Genomic DNA, 24,249 nt, shown 5'->3' with positions numbered 1-24,249 from the left:
CGCCCCCTTTGGAGTTCTTCTCTCAGGAGGGCTCGATTAGTCACTCGTGGCTGCTATCACTTCACGTTATTTGTCAGGCACACAAGCCGCTCGGCAGTGGGGAGAACAACTTCACTTCACTCCTTCTGCATCGGTCTAGAGGCAAGTCACAAACTAATTGAGTTTTTTTGTCTGTTGGGTATCGTTTTCTACCTCCAACACGTAAACCAAGCAAATGTGTCTCGTGTTGAAGCATCTGGTATATCTAGGGAAGGTAGAGCAATACATGGAACGGAAAAGGGCAATCCTAATAGTAAAACTCCAGAAAAACCAGCAAGTAGGCGATTGTTACACTCGATTTTTTATCAGTCAAGCAGGGTTCACCTGCTCTAAGGGCTGCAAAAGAAGTGGCAGATTATTTGGGAACATTTCGCCATGAGTTCCACTTCACTGTTCAGGTATCGAACAATCTGTTTAGGTGACGATAGACATGTAAGCTCTTTCTCTGGTCGTACGAGATTGAAATTACCATAAATCTCTGCATGGATGGTAGGATGGTATTGATGCAATTGAGGACGTTATTCACCACATTGAGACGTATGACGTGACGGCTATAAGGGCAAGTACACCAATGTTCCTCATGTCTCGTAAGATCAAGTCTCTAGGGGGTGAAGATGGTGCTTTCTTGTGAAGGATCTGATGAGGTCGTCGGTGGGCACCTCTATTTCCACAAGGCACCCAACAAGGAAGAATTTCATCGGGAGACTTGCCAAAAGGTGATCCCCGATGAAAAGTTAATTTGGTTAGCTAAGAAGGAGAAACAAGGCTCAGATTGAGGTGTTCCTTGTTCTTATTTGACATTCACAATCGCAGATCATGGCCTTGCACCAGTATGACTGTTTGAGGGCTAACAAGGCAACTTCCGCTCCGGGGCTTGAAGCTCGAGTTCCATTTCTTGATAAAGAATTTATCAACGTTGCCATGGGAATTGACCCCGAATGGAAAATGGTATTGGCATCTCTCTCTGTTTCTATTTCGTCTGGCTCTTCATGTTCAGTCTATTAGCAGGTCTTGTTAAGACTCCATGAGGTTTCAGGTGAAACCAGAGGAAGGACGTATCGAGAAGTGGGTCCGAAGAAAAGCCTTCGATGACGAGGAGCATCCGTACTTGCCTAAGGTCTGAAAGAAAAAAAAAATGAATTTCTGCCTCGGGGAAAGATAGTGTCCGATTGTTCAACCAATTAATGCATTTCCTCTTGGTGATGTCTGTTCTCTGCAGCACATTCTGTACAGGCAGAAGGAGCAATTCAGTGATGGCGTAGGATATACTTGGATTGATGGACTCGAAGAACACGCTGCTCAACATGTATCGTTTCAATACTCCTCTCTCGTATTCCTGCAATCTGAGTTGACTTCAATTGATATCGCAACATTTCCCTATAATTATTCACAGTTCTTGTTGCGCTTTTCCTGGTAACCGACAAAATGATGGTCAATTCATCAAAAAAAAGACAAAATGATGGTCAATGCCGAAAATATCTTCCCTCACAACACTCCCACGCCCAAGGAAGCCTACTACTACCGGATGGTCTTCGAGAGGTTCTTCCCCCAGGTGAATCATTAACTGGTTTGATTGCACACTTCTCCCAGATAGGTTTTAATTATCTTCTCATGGTCTATTTTGTGTCCAATCCTTCAGAACTCGGCCAGGCTCACAGTTCCTGGGGGAGCCAGCGTGGCTTGCAGCACCGCGAAAGCCGTGGAATGGGATGAGGCATGGTCAAAGAATCTCGACCCATCAGGCAGGGCCGTCCCAGGAGTTCACGTCTCGGCTTACGGCAAGCTCTTTCCAGTGGCTCCGGAATCTCCCCATCCGGGACCACAGAGAAGGACCCAGCTCCTATGATGAAAGCAGGTTTGACGGGTCTAACAATCAAATCCTAGTATGTGTTCTGAGGATCAAATAGTACTCTAGTTTTTCCGATTTCGTATTTTCTCATTCTGGCTTTGCTTCCGTTTTCAGTATAATGGTATTTGGGAGGTGATGGCTCTCGTGGGATATATATAATATGCTTCGTCGTGCTGATAGATTTTTGTTATGGAAATGGCTGCAACATCACGTTCATGCATCTGCTTAACATGGTAACCAAGAGTGGTTCGAGAAGACGAAATGAGAAATAACAATAAGCACCTGCTAAACTATCATTAGAAAAATGAAGCTCCGTTTTTGAAATGTTACAATGACTGGAGGAATTGCAGTTTCCGCATCCTCTCTCAACTGAAGCTGCTGTCTCTGCCACCATAAGAATGGACTAATAACATATATATTGCCTTGAATGTGGCAGAAGCTAAGAATCAATGTTAGAGAGCAAAAACATGAAATGGAGCGGACCAAGTTAGTAGAACATGGCTGTGTAGAGAAGTTGGTTCCACGTGTCCGGCAGCCCTGGTAGGCACCAGTGGCTGCAATCAGCCGAGCGGCCGGGATTTGCCCTCTGATCTGGGCTCAACTCTCCGCTGTACACTGAAGGGTGGCAGTCTTTTCTAAGAGCTGAGAGCAGCGTAATGTCGAGAAGATAGGGAGGGCTCTTCATGCCCCGGAGCACTTCATCGACCACTCTCATCTGCTCAGGATACGCCCCTGGGTACATGGTCCCACTCATCGGCGTTGTCTCCCCATAACAGTTCTTGGTAGTTGCAGCTGTGGGCCCTGCGCTCCAGTCGCTCGGGCTGCATATATTTAGAACGATCACGACATTCATTACTCAGTAACTTCAGACTGTCTTCTAAACAAACTAATAGATCCAATATGGGAAAACCGAGTCGAACGATAGGGAAGGGATTGGTTGATATACTTGTAGTGAGTGGGAGAGATAGCGAGGAAGAAAAGTTGGGTGCGGGTCCGGTCAACCTTGGAGTCAGCCCAGTTGGCCCATGCTCTGAGAGCTCTCTCCATAGCGACCAAACGGTCCATGTCTTGATAGTACGTCCCGCCTGATTCTATTAGATCCCACCTGCAGTGTGTCAGCACCACATGATCAAATGATTCATTCACGCAATGTATTGATGTATATACACATTGGATTGGGTTACCTACCCTTGTTGAGATCCTTGATGGGTCCACCAGTGCCCTGTGTTGAACGAGAGGACATCGGCAGACCGCCACACGTCCGCGTTGTTGGAGACGTCTTCAAGCCTCAGGACTCTCTTGCCTTGGATGGCATCAATATCCACCAAATACGGGGCCTTGTAGAATGACACCGTGAGCCCATAGTCCTACCTTACCACAACCGGAGACCTCCATCAGTCCAGCCCAACGTGTGCCCAATCAAAAACCGAACAATAACACGTAAAATTTAACCGAGATCACTAATCTTCAGGATGTAGTAATAATAAAATAATTCACAAAATAAAGAAGAGGAGTGGACACATGAACATGAACTCCAATATATGGTCGATTTATTATGGAATAAGTCGAAGGGTAGATTATGTGTGGGACCCAGAGGTATTGGGGAGGGCTGCTAATGTGTTGCAGCTGGCAACAACTGGTCTGCTCTGCCCTGCCCTGCCCTGCCCCCAGCCGCGACATGATAAGAAAGTCCCTGTCGGTCTTTGAGAATTTGATTCCCATTCCCTCCCCAATCCAATGGAATCCAATGGAATCCAATCCAATCCAATGAGACTTTTTTAATTTCTAGGGTTCCTCTGATTCATTTGCGCCGTGAATGACAAAGAAAGGATGAACCGGCGAAAGATCAATTTAAGCAGACAGAGATGAGAAGAGAAATACCAAGAACTTGAGAGTTGAGAGTGGCAAACCCCTTGTCATCTGGGTGGATGTCGAAGGAGCTGAAGAAGCAATCAAGCAGATGAGAGACTCCCACTGGTCCTTCCCCAGTGAGTCCCCGACAAACATCACCGTCTTCCCTTTCATCCTCTCCAAGAACTCCTTCCCGTTAAACCTTCAATCAATCACCATTACTCTGTCTACTGTCAGATTCCCATCATTTCATTTATGTATATATATACATTGCAAATAATTGAAACAGAGAGCGAGTAAAAAAAGAAAAAACAAAGAAAAAAAGAAAGAAGCTTTAATGCTGAACCTTGGGAGCTCGCAGTTGAGGGGTCTCCAGCGGTACTTGAGGTAGCCGGAGTCGGGGCGGCCGTAGAGCTGGCAGTTGAACTCGGGGTCTATGAAGGGGCAGTCGGAGTACTGGTACATGGGGTAGGAGTCGTCGCGAACCCAGGTGCCTGTGAACATCTGGCAGGAGGAACGGTTGGACTGGAAGAGGGGACCGCTGCTGTGGCTGTGGCCGCCGTGGTGGTTCTTGAGTTTCAGCAGCAGGGCCGTGGAGGAGTTCCGCCATTGGAGGAGTAATAAGAAGAAGACTGCCGAGGTAAGAGGTAGAGGCTGAGAGGAGGAAGGAATTTGAAGAGATCTCACGGCCATTGCAGAAAGAAGAAGCAGACAAAGAGTTGTTGCTCTTGGGATTTCAGACAGAGAGGAAGATTAGAGAGGAGGAGGGGGAGGTGGGGGTGTTTACGTCTTGTTGGGATGCGGAGCCATGTGATGGGAGAGATTTTGACTGCTGCCGCTGGTGACGACTTCTTATAGTAGTAGATATTCGGGTTCTACTTGGCTGGCTGGCCCCTCGCCTTGTGATTTTTTTGAACAGAGAATCAGGAAAATTCATGTTTCGTGGTTGAATTTTCAGTCGCGCATCAAATACAAAATCAAAATTCTTGTTGGGTAAAGATTTTAATGTTGCTTTTAGTTTTAAAATATGATTTTAAAATGATATTTTAATTTTAAAAAAGAGTTGTATAAATGATTATGTATGTGACTCATCCTCCTTTGACTTTGTATGAGTTATTTTGTTTTGTTGTGAAAAAAAAATAGTGATATAAATAAGGCCCACCTTTAATTTTGTATGAATCATTTTATTTTGTTATAAGTAAAATTAAATTAAAGTGTGCTTTGAAACCAAACAAGCCATAAGTTTTTGTATATGTTTGTATAAAAAGAATTCTTACAAAACTCAAAACTCATATACAACAAGAACGAGTGTTTTATATTACCGCGACTGAATTTTCAAGTACAGAACTCAAACATTGTCCCAGGGAACAAATAAAAATCTATTCCATCCATTGCTAGATAATTTTTAATGGCCCAGCAACATTGGATCTACCAGGTACATGTATCTTATTATCTTCTTAATTAGAAACCAAAAAAAAAAAAAAGCCCGTTAACTTCGTGATGATTAAAATAGAGTAGGATCGGTCGCATGTCTCTCTCGCTATATCAATACGTGTGTAATTTTCCCGAGTAACTAGATTAAGAACCGACAATACTTTGTTCAAACAATCTAGTTTTTGATCGATCATGCGTCGATAAGTTATTGTCAATGTGACAAGTGTTCCAGCATGAGGGAAAAAGACAAGGAAAAGCGTGAGGCAAGTAACTAGTGGGACCAAAGCTAATGTGCACTTGCTCTCGTGCCCAATAATTATCGGATGGATGGGCCTGTTGCCATCACCAAGAGACCCGGTTAGCTGCACCCGGATCCCACACGATCATCGGATGGGCCAGCTGCCATCACCTTTGAGACCCGATGAGCTGCACCCCACTATCGCGCCGCCTAGCATCATAAGATTAGATTCCCGTGACCGTGTAATATGAGCAACGTAGTAATCTTGTCATAATCTTAACCAATCGCCATAAATACATTCTTTTCATACAGGTCCTACTCCGGTACCGTCGTCTAGAGACACTCTGAATTTCTCGATGCAATGCAGAGTAATAGGAATACCTGCCCTGCCACGGGGGGGGGGGGGGGGGGGGGGGAAAGCAAGGTATATGTATTTCCGCACTCCTTCCTAATTCAAGAAAGCACATGAAATCCCCCTTGCTAGTAAGCAATAAAATGTTCCTTGCTTTACCGCCTCCTCACCCATGCAATCAAACATTCCTCTGTTTCATATCGGTTTTCACATTCAAAGATAGCACTCGGCAACATAGAAAATGTTTACGCTCAAGGAAGGGTTTCCTTTTTTATTTTGTCAGTGCCCACTGGGAAATTTTCAACACGGCACCAATAATAAACAGAGGAGAATGGAGATACCTACGAACATTTGATTAAGCTTCACATCATTAGGAAGTTCGAGACCGGTTACCGTGATTCGTCCTCAGTCACAAAATTATTCATAACGGCCAGCATGTACCGGTGAAAGGAAACTATCTTAGACCCTTCTACGAACTATGCACGTATAACGAGGCAAAATTTCATAATCTATCGGAGGCTATTCCTCATCCGGGTCCATCCAAAGTTTTACCGAATTTTCATCGGCTTTCTTTGCACGGTCGCCTCCTCCGATAATAGTACCTGAAAACTCTGCTTCCATCCACGCTGTCCTTCTGATCTGATTCAGCATCTGCGATAGAACACTCTGGAAGAGGTTTGGTGAAGCTTTGCTTGCTATCGAGTTGAGCAGATTCATTTATCTATCCAAAAGCAGAGAAATCACATTTTGATCAAAGAGAAAATACAGGACTAGAAAAAGATAACTCAAAGGATCTGATCTGATAGCCAGGGGAAGGGATTGTGAAGTACCTGACCAACTTTGTCTACTGGATTGCTGGATTCATCAATATCCCTCGTTGCTGCACCAGTGAAGGAAATCGCCACATTCAGAATGTCTATCACAATGGAGAACAAAATCCTTTCATGAATTTACAACCTAATGCATCGAGGAAATTTCTATCATCCCTTCGGTTCATCACCCCTGGATACCGTCAGACTAACCTTTTGCAATATGAGTTCCTTCATAAAAGTCAATCTAGAAATATAAAGAAGCCATGAACTGTCCTTTGTAAGAACCGCCTCTTAAAGGGACGGTAGAATTTCCTCTCAACATACAGCTACGCATAAAAGAACCAGTATCAATTCTTGACAATTGACAGAGAAGGTTTTTAATTTCTTTGGGCATCTTCTAGGTTCAGAGCTGCGGAGTTCTACAACATTTTATAAACTAGTCATTCTTACAGTTAACCTATATTATAAATTCTACAACATTTTATATTTGAATCAATCACCCCATATAACCAGAGAAAGATGAGACACTTCACCGTGCCTTGTTCGACAGTCTTGCTCCCGTCCACGGCCTTGCCTAGAAATTCTTCAGAAACAGAACTCAAACCATTCAATTCAATATCAGCAGCTTCATGGAGATGATCAGCAAGCTTCTGCAGCAATCCTGCTCAATGTTTAGTTAGGAAACTGAAGGCATATGAACTTAAGTAGTATCCATTTTTAGTCAAAGGTAAATGAGAGATACCACTTGATACTCTCGATTCTCCTGATAGACCATCCAATAAACGTTTCTGGCACACGGTCGTGTCTTGGAAATTGAGGAACGTGTGATTGACAAAATGTAATTTCTCCAAATCGGTCATCTTCGTAAATCCAAATGAGCCAGTCCAAGTGTTCAGTGCACTGGGAACAGCAGGCAGCACAATTCGCTCCACTCCTAGCTCCTTAAGCTTCTATAAATACAGAAAAAAAAAGGGGGAGACAGAAAGATCAGAAAATTGAATATACGTGCATATGCAAACTGAAGCAAAGACGAAAGTAGGCACTGAACCTTCTCAAGCGTATTCATCAGAGCGTGACACATTCCAAGTCGACGGAACTGGAACCTCGTTCCCACAAGAGGCACTTCTGCCACCTCCCTATGGATCCTTTGTAGGGGGGAAAAAGAAGAGAGAGCAAAAGGAAGAGCAACAGAAAGAGATAAGAAGCTCAAAAATATAAAACGAAAGTGGCAAACATAAGATATTGATATTGAAGGTGGGAGGTTCATTGTGAGGTGTACCTTATGGTGGCCACAGTTATCAGCTCATCATTTTTCTCCAAGAGAACTGTATAAAACCCTCGGAAATTGAGCCGGTTTAACTCTGATCTGTAGAAGTCCAAACATATATATATTTATTTCCATTCTATAGTTACGGTTTTGATGTGCAATGAAAGGAAGACTGCTAAAGGATGTAAATTCTTTAAAAAAAAAAATTAACATTAACCAGACTAGAAGGAAGAAAAACCAGAATGAAAATTCCAAATGGGTTAAGTTTAAGATGGCTTCACCCTCTATTAAAAATAACATCTTCTATGATGTCCCTACTTGAATAAGGCTCTTTGAAAGGTTCAAAGCATTCGTGCATCACATCGAGAGCCATATTGAGCTTGATGTAATTTTCTGCAGCATACTTCATCTGAAGATCCACATCATCATGTCTCTCATAATCGACAGGCTTCAGCATTGTGAACGTCAAGTTGTCCATGCCCAATCTAATCTGCTTTCCTTCAAGCTCCAAGAGACCTACATGAATCTGCAATTAAATAATGCCATATGTGACTGTTTTTAATACAGAACTGGCACCTTTACAAAAAGAATGTTTGGACTTAAGAATGTGGGCTCAATTTTCGGAAGCTGCTCCTCACTGATATATAAGGACCAGCAAAACTTATGTCCCAACAGATCTCACTTCACAAAATAAATTGCCCCTTCAAGAGTTGTTTTCCATTCGCAAAGGGACACCAAAAGTAGTAATATAATAAGCACGCTCATCTGCCCTAAACTCGTTGATGATATGCAGTACCTTATAGATTTTTCTTTTTTCATCCAAATTACCTTAGCAACCTAATGACACAATATAAGCGATCTATATAGATGTATCATTGCGTCCTGGAGTAAGTAACCTTATTCAATAGGTGATTTACCCCAGAAGTGTATCAGGTTTCTAGATGCAGTTAAAAACCACGACCCCATCAGAAAGCTATCATTTCCATGTAATTACTGCAATAAACCCTCTATTCATATCTGATTCAGGAACAGAACCCTCAGAACATTTATGAGGCAATGGAAAATCAGAAGATCTCAGAGGCTTTTGGTACCTGTTCACACTTTCTGCTGCAATACCAATTTCCTCTCCCGTGATCTCCTAACTCAGTTCCTCTTCTTTTTCTCAGGCACACAGTATGATCTGAACAGGCAAAACGAGTAACAGAAGCATAAATAAAAGTCATAGGCATGTATTATGCAGCTTAAATGAATGAATGCGATAATTTTGTCATCGAAAGATCAATTTATGTTACATTTGCGCTTGCATTGGCTACAATTTATGATGCTGACATCTGTAGAAAGCCCAATATCTTCACTGAGGTTGCCTTCGCCACAAATGGCACAGCAACATGATGGACAATACCAGTCACCATCTGGAACACCCTACAAACCGCAGGAAGGAAAAAAATGTGGAGGGTCATTAGAAGTATATTCAGAGAAAAGTTTCCATTTGTTCATAAAATTTTTTATCACTCTTCAAGGCGATACAGAAAGCAAAATTTACCTTCAGACCAAGGCAAGTACCATGATAGGAGGATGGGCACTGATCGCATAATATTAGATCACCCCCATAATGACAAATTGAGCACAAATAATCATTCTCAGCACTCGTGTCCACATGTGATTTGTGAATCTCCCCGTCAGCAGGATCTTCCTTCACGTGACTCCTCTTTTTCTCATGCAAAATTTGAACCTGACAATCTAGGAGGGATCTCCCATCTTCTAAGCAAATTATGGCAGCGGGAGAGCAATTTGTGCCACCCGAATGGGAAACGAAGCCATTTAAAGTAAGCAAATCATTACAACAATTGCACCTGATGCCATCACGGTGTATGCGGCCTTCAGCAAAACTACTGCCACTGCTATCGCTACAGCAGTATACCTTTGCCCTGGGCAACAATATATTCTTATCTATCAACCAAGAGAGTAACGTTTTAGAATTGGGCAGAAAGTGCCTGGGGACGGTCTTCTGTACTTTTTTGCACGACCGTAGCGCACAACTTGACCGACTGGTTTCCATTTCATCTCCTACCTTGGCTAAAGCTCCAGGAAATTTTATTCTCAGCTTCGAAGGGCGACGGGTGTCATTTTTTAAATGTCTAAACATTCGATTGCGTTCAGGTTTTTTGTTTCTTTTAAGAGGCAGCAAAGCTTTCTGATGTGGAACACGACCTACTGAAAGGGACAACTTTTTGCTAGGAGACTTCGCTTCGACTTCCTCACCAGCAATTACGTGATCCACTGTACCCGCTTTCAACTGTTGACTTCTACCATCTTGTATGCAACCTTTGCAGGCCCTCCGAAGGGAAAAATAAAGCCTTCCCCTTGGTGACTGATACACCGTCTCACGCTTTCCTTCCTTGTCACGAAGGAAGAGCTCCCATCCAATTGCCCGGAGCTGCTCCTTGGTTTTCAACCTCAACTCCTTAATGACCCCACTGGCCTTTCTGCTCTGTTCCAATTCAAGAGAATAATAGTCACAAACAGCTTGAGGGCAGCAAGCACGTGTGATATTACGATCATCAGGTGTCATGCCTTCAGAAGGAAAAGAATCCTCAGAGACTTTGGAGTTTTTAATCCTGTCTTCATTTCTTGGTAAAGTAATAAGACTTTTGTTAGCATCTTCGGAGCTCACTGCAGGATTTAATTCTGCATTTCTGCAAAGGGATTGGCAGGCCAGAATGAGAGAACGGTAACACTTTCCATCTGGTGAAACATAACGGATTCTATTCATCTTCCCGCTCATTTTGCATTCCATCTTCCAACCCAGATAAGCCAGATGCCTTTTAACAGCCATCCTGGCGGAATTCCAGGGATGCTGAACGTGATCAGCTAAATAAGATTCCAATGCGTCTGGGAAGAACTCAGGTTCTGGAACTAATTCAGGAGCTACAGGTCGCCAGCACCCAGATTTTACACATTGGATTTCATCATCAGAGAAGACGTTTTTGTTCTTAGAGAGACTGATATGCGGCACCTTGTTTTCCACAACAGAAACACATTCTTTCAACTCTGTCCCTGCTTGGGCAGGTTGAGCATCAGCCCTGACCTGGAACAATCCAACAACCGGTTTGTGGACAGCAATGACCGTAAGAGGTGCATCACTTGTTGAGTTAGTGTTGGATCCGGTCATGCCCAAACCAAGGGGTTCATCAACCGGCAATATGGATAGGCAACTGGATGCATCTGTTTCAGATTTCATATGAAGTTCAGAAGGTGGCTCAAAGAACTGTAACACAGCACCCTCTTCTCTTGCTGACTCTTTGTCCAAGTTAAAAGTTGGCGAAATGCAGCTGAGAGCAATTTCAATGTTTTCCACGAGAACACTAAACACCATGTTCTTCCACAGTATTTCTTTACTACAGGTCCACTCCTTGATCTTCCTAAAACCTTTTGTCTGTCGCAAATCATACCAAATCTGTTTCACTGAAACGGGAAGATAAAACTGTTCCTCATACTCGTGTATCACCTTAAGAAAGGACCAGAATCCACGACGAACCCAATTATCTTCACCCTCGATCCAATCTTGAGCTATTCGAATGTTAGAAATATGAGTCAGGAGCTCATCACCCAAATCTGGGAAGAACACGTTTCTCTCCTTTGCATCTATACTGCGATCGAAAATCACACCTTCCCACCATGCATCTTCATGATACACATCCACACACAATCCATAAAGAAGCTCCCTTGTACCGATTGCAACAGAAGGTGGCACCGGCCTTATATGGCCCCGATAACTGCTGCAGTTACTGCGGTTGCCACAATCAAGCCCATCAATGGCCATCGAGACAGGAACACTCTCTTCGAGTTTACTCGAACCACCTTCAGCTAGACAACTATCATATCTGACGTCCCGCATTTGAGGCCGCCATGCAATCACAGTCCCCGCGTACCAAGAGCCCAGTAGCCCATCTTCCAAACTCCGTACCTGCAGAATCACTTTGCTCCATGATATACGTGACGACAAAAAGGTATTTCTAATAAGACAAAAGCTATCAAATTTCCAAAACGGGGCGGGCAACCCAAGTGAACCCCTAGTTGAGCCATGCATGCAGGCCATTGTCAGGTAGTATAATAACTTCAAATGATCATTATCCTACAAAGACCACATACAGCTGCAATGCACGGACGCTGAGATCAGAGGAATGTAAAATATCCGCCATAGAAGAGGAAGTAACGAAGCAGAAAAAAGAAAGCCAAACAGGCCCTAGAAAACCCAGCCAGCAAGAAATCCATCAATCCAAGAAGGCGATTATCAAGAAACTACTAACACCTCACAATGCAGGTGAGAGAACGGAGTTCTATAGCACCGCTGTCACCACATTGACGCGGCATTACCTCAACTCGGCTACCGACGAGAAGTTTAGGCTCAGACCGCTCCCTCTTTCGCTTCCTTCTGGTGACCGAGCACCGTTCCTCAACCTCCGACAACATTGAGACGGGTGAAGTCGGCGGCGGCGATTCAGAAACCTCCGGGGGCAGCGGGTGGCTTGACGAGCAGGGTGGCAGAGAGACGGCTGGCTGACATAGAAACTGAATCGACGAGAGAAGAATAGTAAGTATATTTGGTTTCCCGGAAATTTTGACTCTTCAATGACTGACTGGGGATTTCTTTCTTTCTCCCCAAGGAAGACACTCACTTTAGGGTGGGTGGGGCCGGTTCAGTGCTGTGGGGCCCCTTCTCTGTCGCAGTCGCGGGCAATCCTTTTCTTTTTTTTATCACGTGGAAATATCGAGACCGTGCATTATGATATATAAGAAGGTTCATGGATGGTCAGGATCTGCTCTTTCCTTTCCACCTCGGGTCAAGATTTTTTTTTTTTTTTTTCGGTTGATAGACCTCGGGTCAAGATTATTGTGATCTTTGACCACCGTCGCGTGGCCATGAGGTACCGCACAGAATTATTCGGTTCTGTGCATAACAGTCAATTTTCCTAAGATAAATACTCCTTTTCCTAAATAAACACTTTGGATTCCCTAATTCGTGCCGCAGTCTTGCTTGATTGCGTTTTTTTTTTTTGCCCCCCAATGCATTTTCGTAGTTACTTACCGAAGAAAATAATGTATATTCGTAGTTACATATAATGTTTGGAGAAAAATTTATCCATCTAAAGAATTTGGATGGATAGAAAATAATATTATAGACTATTTTTTTTGTTCGTGCGTTGCACTAAACTTTTATGATAAATATATTTTTATTTACATAATTTAAACTTAATTATTTTAGTTAAATTTAAGAAATTTCATGAAAATATATTGCTTTTTTCTGTAATATATAATATCAAATCAAATGGTCATATCCAAATATCGTTAGGAATTTTGATCAATTCATATATTACAAATATATTGGATAAGCAAGAGAAAAATAGTAGTACAATGTTTTTAAATTTTTCATTTTTCACTATTTATTGTGCTATTTTTACTCGAATCTCATATATTAAATTTTGTGAATTTGAATAATTTTTGCTAAAATAAATCAATTATTTTCATGAGAGATATACTTAATTGAGCTTTTATAAGATATGCAATAGTTATAAAATATTATTCAATAAAGTTAAAATTTATATAATTATAAATTTTCTCTATTTTCTTAAAATTATGAATATTGTTTATTATTAAAATAACAATAATGATTCGAAGTAATGTATTCATCATTTTCTTATTTGCTACTATTGTTTATAATTATATGTATTCTTAATTAATTTTTATTTAACGTATTAATCTATGAATTACAAAACATTTACCATTATACCCAGTTATTATATAACATTGCCAGTAAATTTTACATTGACTTGGCGTTTGTATTGATGGTAAAAATACTATTGTAAGACCATTTAAAGCAAACAATTAATATACTTTATCTTTTAGAACATATTTATTAGTGTTGGGAGGTGAAAGTTATATATTTTAATATATCATATTTTAAATTTTAAATTATTCATTGTAATTTATTTCTCTCCACACACATATATGTAATATATCTCCTATGAGATATATCTACCATAAGGCATATATACACTATAATTCATTAACTGTAGTTAAGCTTATATATATACATATATAAAGTTAGCTGAAATTTGTATAATTTTTGCGAAAATGACTCAATTATTTTTAAGAAAGATTAAAGTATATTTATTTTAATCGAATCTCATCCAAATATTTAAATATTGAGGATAATTTTTTACAAAAAATCAGTTTTAGTTTTTGGGTATATATGTCAATTAATTGTATATAGATTTACAATTACATCACTATTTATTTGCATTTAATTCATATAAATATATCATTAACATTATTTTTATTTTTTTTGAGATAGTATTTTTTAATCTTAAATATTATTTATACATATACCTTTATGACCTTATAATATTTATAAAATTACTTTTATAACTCTATTTAATGCGTGGAATATAACTATATATAGAGAGAGAGATTGGACTGGAGTTATAATTTGTAGAGTGAGAAAGGTAAAAAACCGAAACTTTAGCTGAAGTTCCAACTCACCACATCTGATCTCATGTACAGTGATAGCGATATCTTAGCTCATACCAAATCTCTACAATATATCTAGTGCAATTCATATTGATGCGTTTCTGAGCGAAGTCGGCCTAGATTATCGGGCTATCGCGTGAACTTCAATGACGCGACTTCGAGCTCCATTCATATGTGATGAGACACAGATGGTGATTGAGAAGTGAAAATAATCCCAAAATAGAGAAAAAAAAATCGACAATAGAATGAATTTTCCATTATTGAAACAACTGACATGTTCTTTTTCATATAGAATACAAATTGGGAGTAAAAATTATATCTTATGTCTATAATTTAAAGAAAAAGGAGTTGTATTTCTCGAAAGTGTACTCACATGGTTGCACTAAGAGTGCGTTTGGATTGAGAGTTGAGTTGAGTTGAGTTTTAGTTTTAATTGATTTGTAATGATTGTATTGTCGAATTATGAGAAAAAGTGTGAAAAATAATAAATAATTGAGAGAAAATAATAATTAAGCAATGATTGTATTATTGAATCGTGAAGAAGTATTGAATAGTTAAAAGAATTTAATATTAAAAATTAAATTAAATGGTTAAAAATATTTAAAAAATAAAAAGTAATGATTGTGATATTGAATTGAATATAAGTGGAGCTAAATTGAACATTATTTATAAAATAAATACACCCTAAATATGTATAGTCTTTGATCCTTAATGGATAAAATATAATAAATTGCCCACCGTACACCAATTAATCACTCACAATTTTCTCCAAAAATTTATCTCTCTCTCTCTCTCTCTCTCTCGAAACCCAGCATTCAATTCTCTTAATATTTTATTTTATTTTTGGTAGTCACCAAAATCTTTCCCATAATTTAGGAATTTAACTCTCTTATCTTTTTTTTATTAAGAAAATGTAAAGAAATAATAAAGAAACTCTATAAATTACTAACGAAAAATTAATGTTGCATGACTATTTTATGATGATAATGAATGAAAAATTTTGAAGTATGTACTATAGCTAGTACCGCGGGCATGAATTCTAGTATACAGTACACACTCATATATATATATATATACACACTTATAATTCATTACTTAGCAAATTTATTGATCTGATTAATTCAGTTTACAAAAGGTTTGTATGGATTGGTTGATCCATCCAAATTTTTGTTTAGTCAGTCGTGGGTCTTTACATGGATCTCAGATGGAAGGGAGAACCACTGAGCCCAAAAGAGAAACAAATACAGCCTCAGCCCTGAAAATGGCTGCTGATCCCTTTGCTGTTATTATTATTATTATTATTATTATTATTGTTATCGTCGGAATTTGGCTTGATTTTGAACCTCTCAAGCCCAACCTTGAAGCCTAGCATCTTCACGTCCATTTGCACCTGTGCCCGGAATTCACTGTACTTGAATGGCTGATAGTTTGAGCTCCGAATAACGACCCCCTCGCCCGGGAACACGAAGTAGCCGATCGAGATGCGGTCGTGGCGCTCACTGATTCTCACCCTGTGTATCGCGCTCTTGTACTCGTCATTGCTTATAGCCTGCACGCAGCTCCAATTAAATTAATTAATTAACTGCTTTCTATTAATTAATTAAGAATGAATTTTGGCGAAATTAAGTTGTAATTTATTTCTGCACATACATATAGGCGTGCCGAAGAAACCTTGCACAAACCTGCATCATGTCCCCGAGGTTGACGATGAGTGTGCCAGGAATCGGCCTGACTCGGATCCACTCGCCTTCTCTCGAGACCTCCAGCCCGCCGACAAGGTCTTGACACAGAATGGTGAGGACGGAGCTGTCCGTGTGAACATCCATTCCCCAGTTGTTGTTGCCACTTCCGGTTGGGCAACAAGGGTAGCGGTAGACTCGAACGAATCCCGTCGATTCCGATAGATAACTGTCCTTTTGCTCTTGGTCAAGCCCGAGGTCCTCGGCCATGGCGGGAAACAAGGATGTAGCTATTCTCCCCAAGTGAGCTCCATATTCTTGCAGCAGGTCCCTAGTGCGGTATCATTAAGAGAACAGCAAATCATATATATTACGTAGAGGAGCATTTTTTTTTTTCGGCCAAACATTATTAAAAGGAGGCCGCCACATTTTCCCGACCTCAACTCTGCTATCGAATGAAGCATGGAATAGGCATACTAATAAACTGAATACCCCGCTAGCCGTGGAATAGTACTAACACAACGTTTATTCCGTGGATTTACCAAATTAGGTTGGGTAGGACCATGGAAGGAAAGCAACAGTGGCAACTAAACGTAAATCAATGTCATTAGCTGGTGGTGCGGTGTGCCCGCAAATCAATGTCAAGAATATCATAATTTTATTGTTGATTCCGTCACAAAGCCGGCAATTGATCGAATAGAATACCCCTTTCCGGGGCCAAGTGGAATGGATATATATATATATATATATATATATATATATAAGATATATATATTATTATTATTATATAGCGGAGGGGAGGAGAGGAGACTGAGGAGAAGAGATTGAGCCAGAAAAAGATTGGAATGGAATGGGAAATGCTGAGTCACTGTCAATTCCTTTTCCTGGTGGGAGCCATTTTAATCGCCAATGAACTTCCCGCAGCCCAATTATTGCCCATTAGAGTAGAAAGGAATAGGTTGTTCCCAAAATCAAAACGGGCCCACACCAATCCCTAGAACCAGACAAAAAAGGCCTCAGACAAAAGAATATACATATGGAAAAATTATAGTAGAAGTCCTAAAATTTTACCCTTTTTATTGATCGAGTCCTATATGTTTCAAAATGGAGAATTCAGTCCTAAAATGTATATTTTGTTACCACATTCAGTCCAAATCATGATTGAGAGTTAACGGGTGCCTACGTAGACAATAACGGCATGAAATATTTTTCAAGTGTCATCGGGAATGAAGACATGGCTATTTTTTTTAATGACGTGACTAATTATCAAAAACAAAATGAGTGGTAATATTACTAATTTACCCTTCTTTACTCATCAAATTTTTCGAATCATGCCTCTTTCATCACTCCTCGTTTGTGACCACCACCAGCCACCGCCGAACGTTTAAATCCGTCTACACCAGGACTTTCCCACGATTGTTCTTGAGTCCACGAAACCAAATCCGATCTCAGTGAGCCCAAATCTGACCTCCATGATTTGTTCTGCAACCTCTTGTGGCAAAGCCATATCTGCAATTAGATAGTCCCAACTTTTCCGACAGCCAACTCGCTTAACGATCAAATTACGATTTCCAATTCAAGTACCAAATTCCAAAACAAATAGTACAAGTACAAAATCTTAAGGAGGTTGCCGTTGGGGTAGGAAGGGGAGTATTGTAGTGGGTCTCCTTCTTGAGGAAGAAGACGAGGAGGAAGCCCATGCCCCAATTCTCGATCATTGGAGCTACTTCTCTACTGGCTGATGTCGCCCTTTGTTAAGATGCCCATTGTTACATCTCGCCCTTCATCTAGATTCCGTAGGTAAAAGCTGAGGTCCTCTCCTCGACCCCTTAACCCCCAATGTCTCATTCTTTTGGTCGTTCTATTACTAAAGGGAGCACCCCTTCTACGAGCATTAGTGACCTGAAATGACTCACCCTACTCACACTCTTTCTCTCTCTTTCCACAAACAACTTGTTAGTTCGATCCCTACCTTTGCTTTTGGTTTTTGAGCTTTTCCTTTCATGGGCGTGGAGAAAAAAACGATTTTTATGTTCTTTGAAAAATGCATGGCTTGTCCCCTTCGCTCTTGCTGCTGACCCTAGGCTCGTAAGCCCCTGGTGGGGTGACGGGCGGGCATGTCGGGGCTTGCTTAGCTCCGGCATGTCTGCAATTTAACAAGAAAAAAAAAAATTGGAGGTTGGGATTGTTTTGATTTTTTAGTTTTTTTTCTTTTTCTATTTTAAAAATTATTTTATTATATTATCTATATAATTACGGCGGAGCTTATTTGCCATCGTCAATGCCCATGTAAGCACCCGTTAACTTTCAGTCATGATTTGGACTGAATATGGTAATGGAATATATGATTTAGAACTGAATTCTCCATTTTGAAACATTTAGGACTCGATTAAAAAAAATGATAAACTTTTATGACTTCTACTGTAATTTTTACGAATATATATTTCTGAAGAGACAAACTCCGTGAAAAGATATCACGGCTAACTGCACTTCCCTTTTTTTGGCCGGCCCCAGAGAAAACAAATGTCTGGATATGGAATTCGACACCAATCAAATTCAAAATCAATTTGATTTTTGGCTAAACCGTAACCATGCTTTCTCTATAATCAAGAAAACAAGTAACCATATATGGAAATCGGCCAAAATCAAAATTCAAAACCTTTTCATTTGAGGCTAAACCGTAATCATGCCTCCTTTATAATCAAGAAAACAGATCCATAGTCGGAAATGAAAAATCGGCCAGAATCAAATTCAAAATCTTTTAATTCGAGGCTAACCTGCAACCATGCCTCCTTTATAATTGAAAAGCGAAAAGGGGAGAGTGTGGATTTTACGTACCGGAAAGAAGCAAGGAGTGGGTCATGAGCCCTCAACTGCGAGAGTTGACCCAAAGGAGCGTTCAACCCTTCGACCCAGTTTATCCTATCTTGCCCGGGGCCCATCCCGAGGGCTGACCCGGAAGGGGTAAGGGCAGGGGTGCCCCAGAAGTAGGACAGTGGGCTCCCGAAGAGCCCCTGCTGCTTGGCCTCGAAGGGCAGTGAGAAGAGCCTCCCGACGTGCTCCTGCAGCATGGTCAACAGGGTCTGCGGGACTCCATGGTTCACCAGCCGGAACAGCCCCCACCCTCGGCAGGCTTCTCGCAGCTCTCCCTGGTCAAGGGAGCCTAGGTCAACGACCGGAATTGGGTCTGTTCCAGAATCATCATCGAGCTTGCGTGCGGGTGAGCCGGAAACGTAGGATGGCTGCGGTTGTGGAACCGGGCTGTGTCTGCGAAACGGAGGAGGGTAGGAGTTGGATTGCAAATGTAAAGTCATGGTTTCGTTTCCGGCCAAGAAAGCAGAGAAATAGAGGGCAGTGGAGGGTTATATATAATGTACAATATGTGCATATATATAAATATATAGTGATTATGCATAAACAGAGCATATGCCTGTGCAGAGTCATTAAACTAAAAGGTAATCTATCTAAATTACATAGTAAAACTTACCACATTCAGCATTAAATAGAATATATAGAACTATATTAAATATAGGGTTAGTATAGTCAATCTACCCATCTATATCTATATATGTGGTACAATGAACAACGCATGCAATAAATGACCCTCATAAATACTAAAAATATTGTAAAAATATGCAACCGGAAAGTTGATATGTAAGCAAAAAAAGATATTGTAAAAATAATACATAATAAAATTGATTTTATTTTATAATATATGCTATTAATAAATGTTACTGGTATTCAAATAATAATTATTATAAATAATATATTGGGTTACAATAAATAAATATGAAACTAAATAAAAGAATAATTTATACTGAACATATCAATTAAACATATATAATGATGATCACAAGTCAATAAATATATCAATTTGTGAAGAAAAAGATATTTAATAACTACAAATAAAAATCGTGAAAAAATTCCAAAGAATTAGCAAAATAAAATTAGAATGCATGACTTAAATTTTTTGTAAGAGTTGCGTTATACTAATAATGAAATAAATGTGGAATACATATGAAATGAAATAATTAGTTGCAAAATTGTCATTGAATAATATAATTGTTAATGAAGTATAGTTAACTAAGTCTATTTGCAAGATTTAAGAGATATTAAAATCAACGAAATTGTTGTCACATATGTTACTGTGAAAATTACCCAACATAATATTCAAAAAGAATTTGCAAAATGAAGTTCTTATAGTTGAACTTAATATTTTTAATGAATTCGCGTAACATTCTGGCGAATGAAAAAAAAAAAAACATGCCATGGAAACTAGTTACATCATTCGGCAACTTTTTGAAATCGATCTAATAATATGCAATGCTTGTGAAATAATATAACTGGTTGCAAATTGTCATTGAATAACATAATTTTGATAGGAAAATAATTAATTGAGCTTATACACAATATTTTAAAAATATCATGAAATACTAATTCTACGAAATTATGCTTGCATAATTTATGATGCTAAAGAAATTAAATTATGATACTAAGGAAATTATAAAACATAATATTCGAACAAAAGTTTGTAAAATGAAGTTTTTATATTTGAACGTAATATATGTAGTGCATTCGTGGAATATACTAGCAATTAAATAAATATGTCATGCAGATTAACCAAGAGATTTAGCTACATTATCAATAAACTTTTTAAAATTATTCTAATGTACTATAAATTATTTAAAGAAAAAACACCGTCTAGGGACTTTACCAGGACTAACTACTAAAAGGCCTAGGGCTGGAGGTGATGTGAGAAATCAGTCACGCTCTGGAAAAAAATCTCAATATCGTATTCATATAGAAGAAAAACGAAAATCGCGTTTTCATTATGATCATACGGAACAATTATTACTTAAATACGTTTTTTTATCACTCGAGTAGGAACAGTCGCATTTCATTGCTGCAAATATTGATTACTTAAAATAATAAGACATGTATTTGGATATTTCCCTTCACCTATATAAGTATTTTATATTTGATATGAATAATTATAGTTGAAGTGAATTCTCCGAAGAGAAAATGGAGTATGGGAGTTTGTGACTTGAACTTAAAAATTAAAAATTAATTTCCTGATATTTTATTGCTCTTAATAAGTAAATTTATCATTAAAAAGTACGAAGAAAAATTATTTGAAAAATATCGTGCACCGAACGGGACATAATACGTGTTATTTATATATTGGGTCTAAATTTCTACAATATTAATTCCAATACAACTGTCAATCGTTCCTGTGTCTAACGTAGGCATTAAGTTGGATAAATTCTAAAAATAGCTTAATAATTTATATTTTATAAATTTAAGCAATAGGACCATGCAATAGTACCTAGCTAGAATTACTACCCGAAAATATATATCATATCACCGGGCCATGTAGGTTCTCTTACAATAATCTATGAACGCATTAACGAGGGAACAAAATTAGAAATTTTTTATTGTATTAAATACTTAGAAAGTAAGAAACTAATTAATGCAAGGGACTCAAAGGGATGGGCAACCTAAAAAACTTATGTGAAAGCCTCTCATTGCATGAATCGAACAATCTTATCGTAGAAGTCCGGATTAATATATATAGAAGATTAAAATAAGAGAATTGTTACTGACTAAATAGAACAAATAAATAAGTTGCTCTGTTTTGGGAAAAAGCATTGGACGTCGAAAGTTAAAAATGAAAGAGAGTGATTTACCCAAAAATAAATAAATGAAAGAGTGGAGAGAAAGGAGAGGAAAGATAGAACATGCGGGAGTGTATGGTAGAGAAAAGCAAGTGAGCAGTTTGTTTATCGAGCAAAAAAAAATTGTTTTTTTGAGCAGTTCTTTTTCTAGTATTTGTACCATTTTAACCTCAAATCATGGCTCTAATTAATTGAAATATATCGTTTAGATAATTTTAAAAGGCGAAAGTGAGACTCAAAAGCAAGTCTTTCTCTTTATAATAATAGTATAGATAGAACAATAGAGAATCTCCTTTTCCGATTGTTACTGGGGTTTGTGATCAATTGTTGCAGGAAAGTTGTCGATCTAGATTCTTGATTTCAGAATGACTTTCTACGGTTATAATATATTTACACATTGTGACTTTTTCAAGTATATCTTTTTTATAATTTGTCCGGCGAGCCAACCTAGTTTTATGCTCTTGTAATTCATGTGTAGTGCTTAAGGAATTTTCTATATATCCGCTTTTACATTGGACCAATGCATTCTTTTAAATATCAATAAAGTATTATCATTATAGGCATAAAAATGAAAGCATAATTTTTGACTCTATAATTTTATGTTTTTCAGAAACAACAGATTCAGTTGCCTCTAAATTTAACTTTATTTGCCTCCAGTATTTTCTATTAGGAAGAAAGATAATATGATTGGTTTCACCAATATATATATATATATATACATATATATAATATGCTTATAAATGTAATCTCCATCTGTCTCCATCTGCCGCTTATAATATAACAAAGTTTACATGCAAAGTAATTCAGAGATACAAGACAATGTTTAGCAACAGGTAATATACGATCAATGTATTTTTGTTTCTAAAACTACTATTCTTTAAGAAAAAAGGATTGTTTATATTAAATAGATTTTATTTTTAGCCAAAAGTAGTTTTTATTTACTTTTAGTAGACTTTAAATAGACGGCTCTTCATATTAAAAGATATTGCTCGTTTTGAGAAGTTTTATTTTTCGTCCAATTTGCTTACATAGCACGTGGCTAATATTTGCTGTGTCAAAAAAATTTCAAAAAAAATCGAAAATTGAAAATAAAGAAAGGGAGAAGGGGGACCGTTGTCCACCTTGGTCACCGGCGACCCCGATTTGGGGGTGGGGGCTTGGATCGAGGGCCCCCAAGGCCGGAATCGAAACAACCCCCTTCCTCCTTATTTTATTCCCAATTTTTCATTTCCGGCCTCGGGGACCTCAATACCGGCCCCCGAGGTCTACTAAGGCCCCTTCCTCCCTTTTGTTCTTTTCTGTTTCTGATTTTTCCATTTTTTTTAATTTGATTGTGCCAATCGCTGTTTGCCACGTGGCACCGTTAATTGCCGTTAGTCGATATGTCGGCGCCGTTAGCCACGTATGCACGCCATGTCAGCAAATTGGATGGAAAATTAAACCAATGGTACATGTGAAACTTAAGTAATAGTTGGTGTACATTTTTTTATAAAATTTGAAGTTCGTGGTTGATTTGAGACAAAATGCATAGTTCGTGATTTTTGAGGTGATTTTCCCTAATAAATATGGGTAAAATGGTAAAACCTTACTGAGTCACATGTTAATAGTTAATATTGTAATTAATAATGATATATGATTATAAAGAAAATATTCAAAGAAGTATGAAAGAATATTTCAGTCACTTATGTGATATTGTTAATAAATAAATAATACATTATTTTAAGAAAAATAATAATTTATACTTATATAAATTTAAAATTAATTTTATAAATGTGAAGAATTATAGCTGATCTTATAAAAGCTTAATTAAGCAAATCTCTCATCTAATTAAATGAGTCATTTTATCCAAAAGTGTTCAAATTTATAAAAGCTTAATATATGAAACATTAGATATAATAAAGCACAAGCAAATGATATAATGAACATTAAAAGTTTGACAGATTATAAGAGTATTCTTTTTTATACAACAAAAATTAAGATCTTGTCTAAGAATATTCAAATTTTGAATTAACTTTCTTGAAAATTAAATTGATGTATATATTACACATGAATTACTTACTTAAGAGCTATTAATATATATTTAATATATATTCTTCTATTATAAGTATGAATTTACCTCATTAAAAGTTACATAATATTAAAATAAACTTTTTTGCATGTTAATATAAACTATAAATTCATTGCCAATTATTATTTTCATATTTAAACTTTTATAATAATATTTTAAATATAAAATCCTTGCAATGCACGGATCCAATAGCTAGTAATAATATATAAAGGGAGAGATCTCCATTTCATCTCACTTTTATATTTCAAAAATACCGATAGAATATATATTTCATTTTTTAAAACCAGAATTTAAAAGGTAAACTTACAAATAATAATTACCTATTTTCTCCACCACTAACCTTTCCCATTTTTTGGCCCTTCTCTCTCCGTCTTTCGTCTCTCCTTTATCTCTCTCTCCCCGGGAGTCCTACCGTCCTTTTTTCCGAGAATCCTACTTTTAAACATCGCATAAA

At 38.3% G+C, this 24,249-nt stretch overlaps 3 protein-coding genes and 1 pseudogene across 4 annotated transcripts; 1 reads left to right on the top strand and 3 right to left on the bottom strand.

Annotated features, from left to right (window-relative positions):
* The first annotated feature begins 214 nt into the window (after positions 1 to 214).
* Positions 215 to 2,078, top strand: LOC116200646 (annotated as a pseudogene).
* Positions 2,079 to 2,150: 72 nt separating this feature from the next.
* LOC116199142 (protein PMR5-like) lies at positions 2,151 to 4,574 on the bottom strand. Its single transcript, XM_031529436.1, has 5 exons — positions 4,086 to 4,574; positions 3,770 to 3,941; positions 3,077 to 3,255; positions 2,835 to 2,993; positions 2,151 to 2,709 (listed from the first exon to the last, which is right to left on the bottom strand). The coding sequence occupies exons 1-5, from the start codon at positions 4,430 to 4,432 to the stop codon at positions 2,376 to 2,378; spliced, it is 1,191 nt and encodes a 396-aa protein (XP_031385296.1). The 5' UTR covers positions 4,433 to 4,574; the 3' UTR covers positions 2,151 to 2,375.
* Positions 4,575 to 5,996: 1,422 nt separating this feature from the next.
* LOC116199065 lies at positions 5,997 to 12,436 on the bottom strand. 2 transcript variants are annotated; one of them, XM_031529356.1, is made up of 11 exons: positions 12,220 to 12,436; positions 9,386 to 11,809; positions 9,135 to 9,264; positions 8,934 to 9,022; positions 8,124 to 8,368; positions 7,855 to 7,941; positions 7,624 to 7,720; positions 7,318 to 7,525; positions 7,114 to 7,236; positions 6,594 to 6,643; positions 5,997 to 6,484 (listed from the first exon to the last, which is right to left on the bottom strand). In XM_031529356.1, exons 1-11 carry the CDS (start codon positions 12,313 to 12,315, stop codon positions 6,323 to 6,325), a joined length of 3,711 nt encoding a protein of 1,236 aa, XP_031385216.1. In that variant the 5' UTR covers positions 12,316 to 12,436; the 3' UTR covers positions 5,997 to 6,322. The 2 variants fall into 2 exon arrangements, with proteins under 2 accessions (XP_031385216.1, XP_031385217.1); XM_031529357.1 differs by having other exon boundaries at positions 6,345 to 6,484; positions 7,109 to 7,236.
* A 3,018-nt stretch (positions 12,437 to 15,454) lies between these two features.
* Positions 15,455 to 19,425, bottom strand: LOC116198628 (gibberellin 2-beta-dioxygenase 6). Its single transcript, XM_031528821.1, has 3 exons — positions 18,891 to 19,425; positions 16,056 to 16,383; positions 15,455 to 15,922 (listed from the first exon to the last, which is right to left on the bottom strand). Exons 1-3 carry the CDS (start codon positions 19,364 to 19,366, stop codon positions 15,623 to 15,625), a joined length of 1,104 nt encoding a protein of 367 aa, XP_031384681.1. The 5' UTR covers positions 19,367 to 19,425; the 3' UTR covers positions 15,455 to 15,622.
* Between the last annotated feature and the right edge of the window lie 4,824 nt (positions 19,426 to 24,249).

Source organism: Punica granatum, chromosome 3 (assembly GCF_007655135.1).
Source record: "Punica granatum isolate Tunisia-2019 chromosome 3, ASM765513v2, whole genome shotgun sequence".
In the NCBI taxonomy this organism is placed as follows: domain Eukaryota; kingdom Viridiplantae; phylum Streptophyta; class Magnoliopsida; order Myrtales; family Lythraceae; genus Punica; species Punica granatum.
This window is presented reverse-complemented; position numbering and strand designations above follow the sequence as displayed.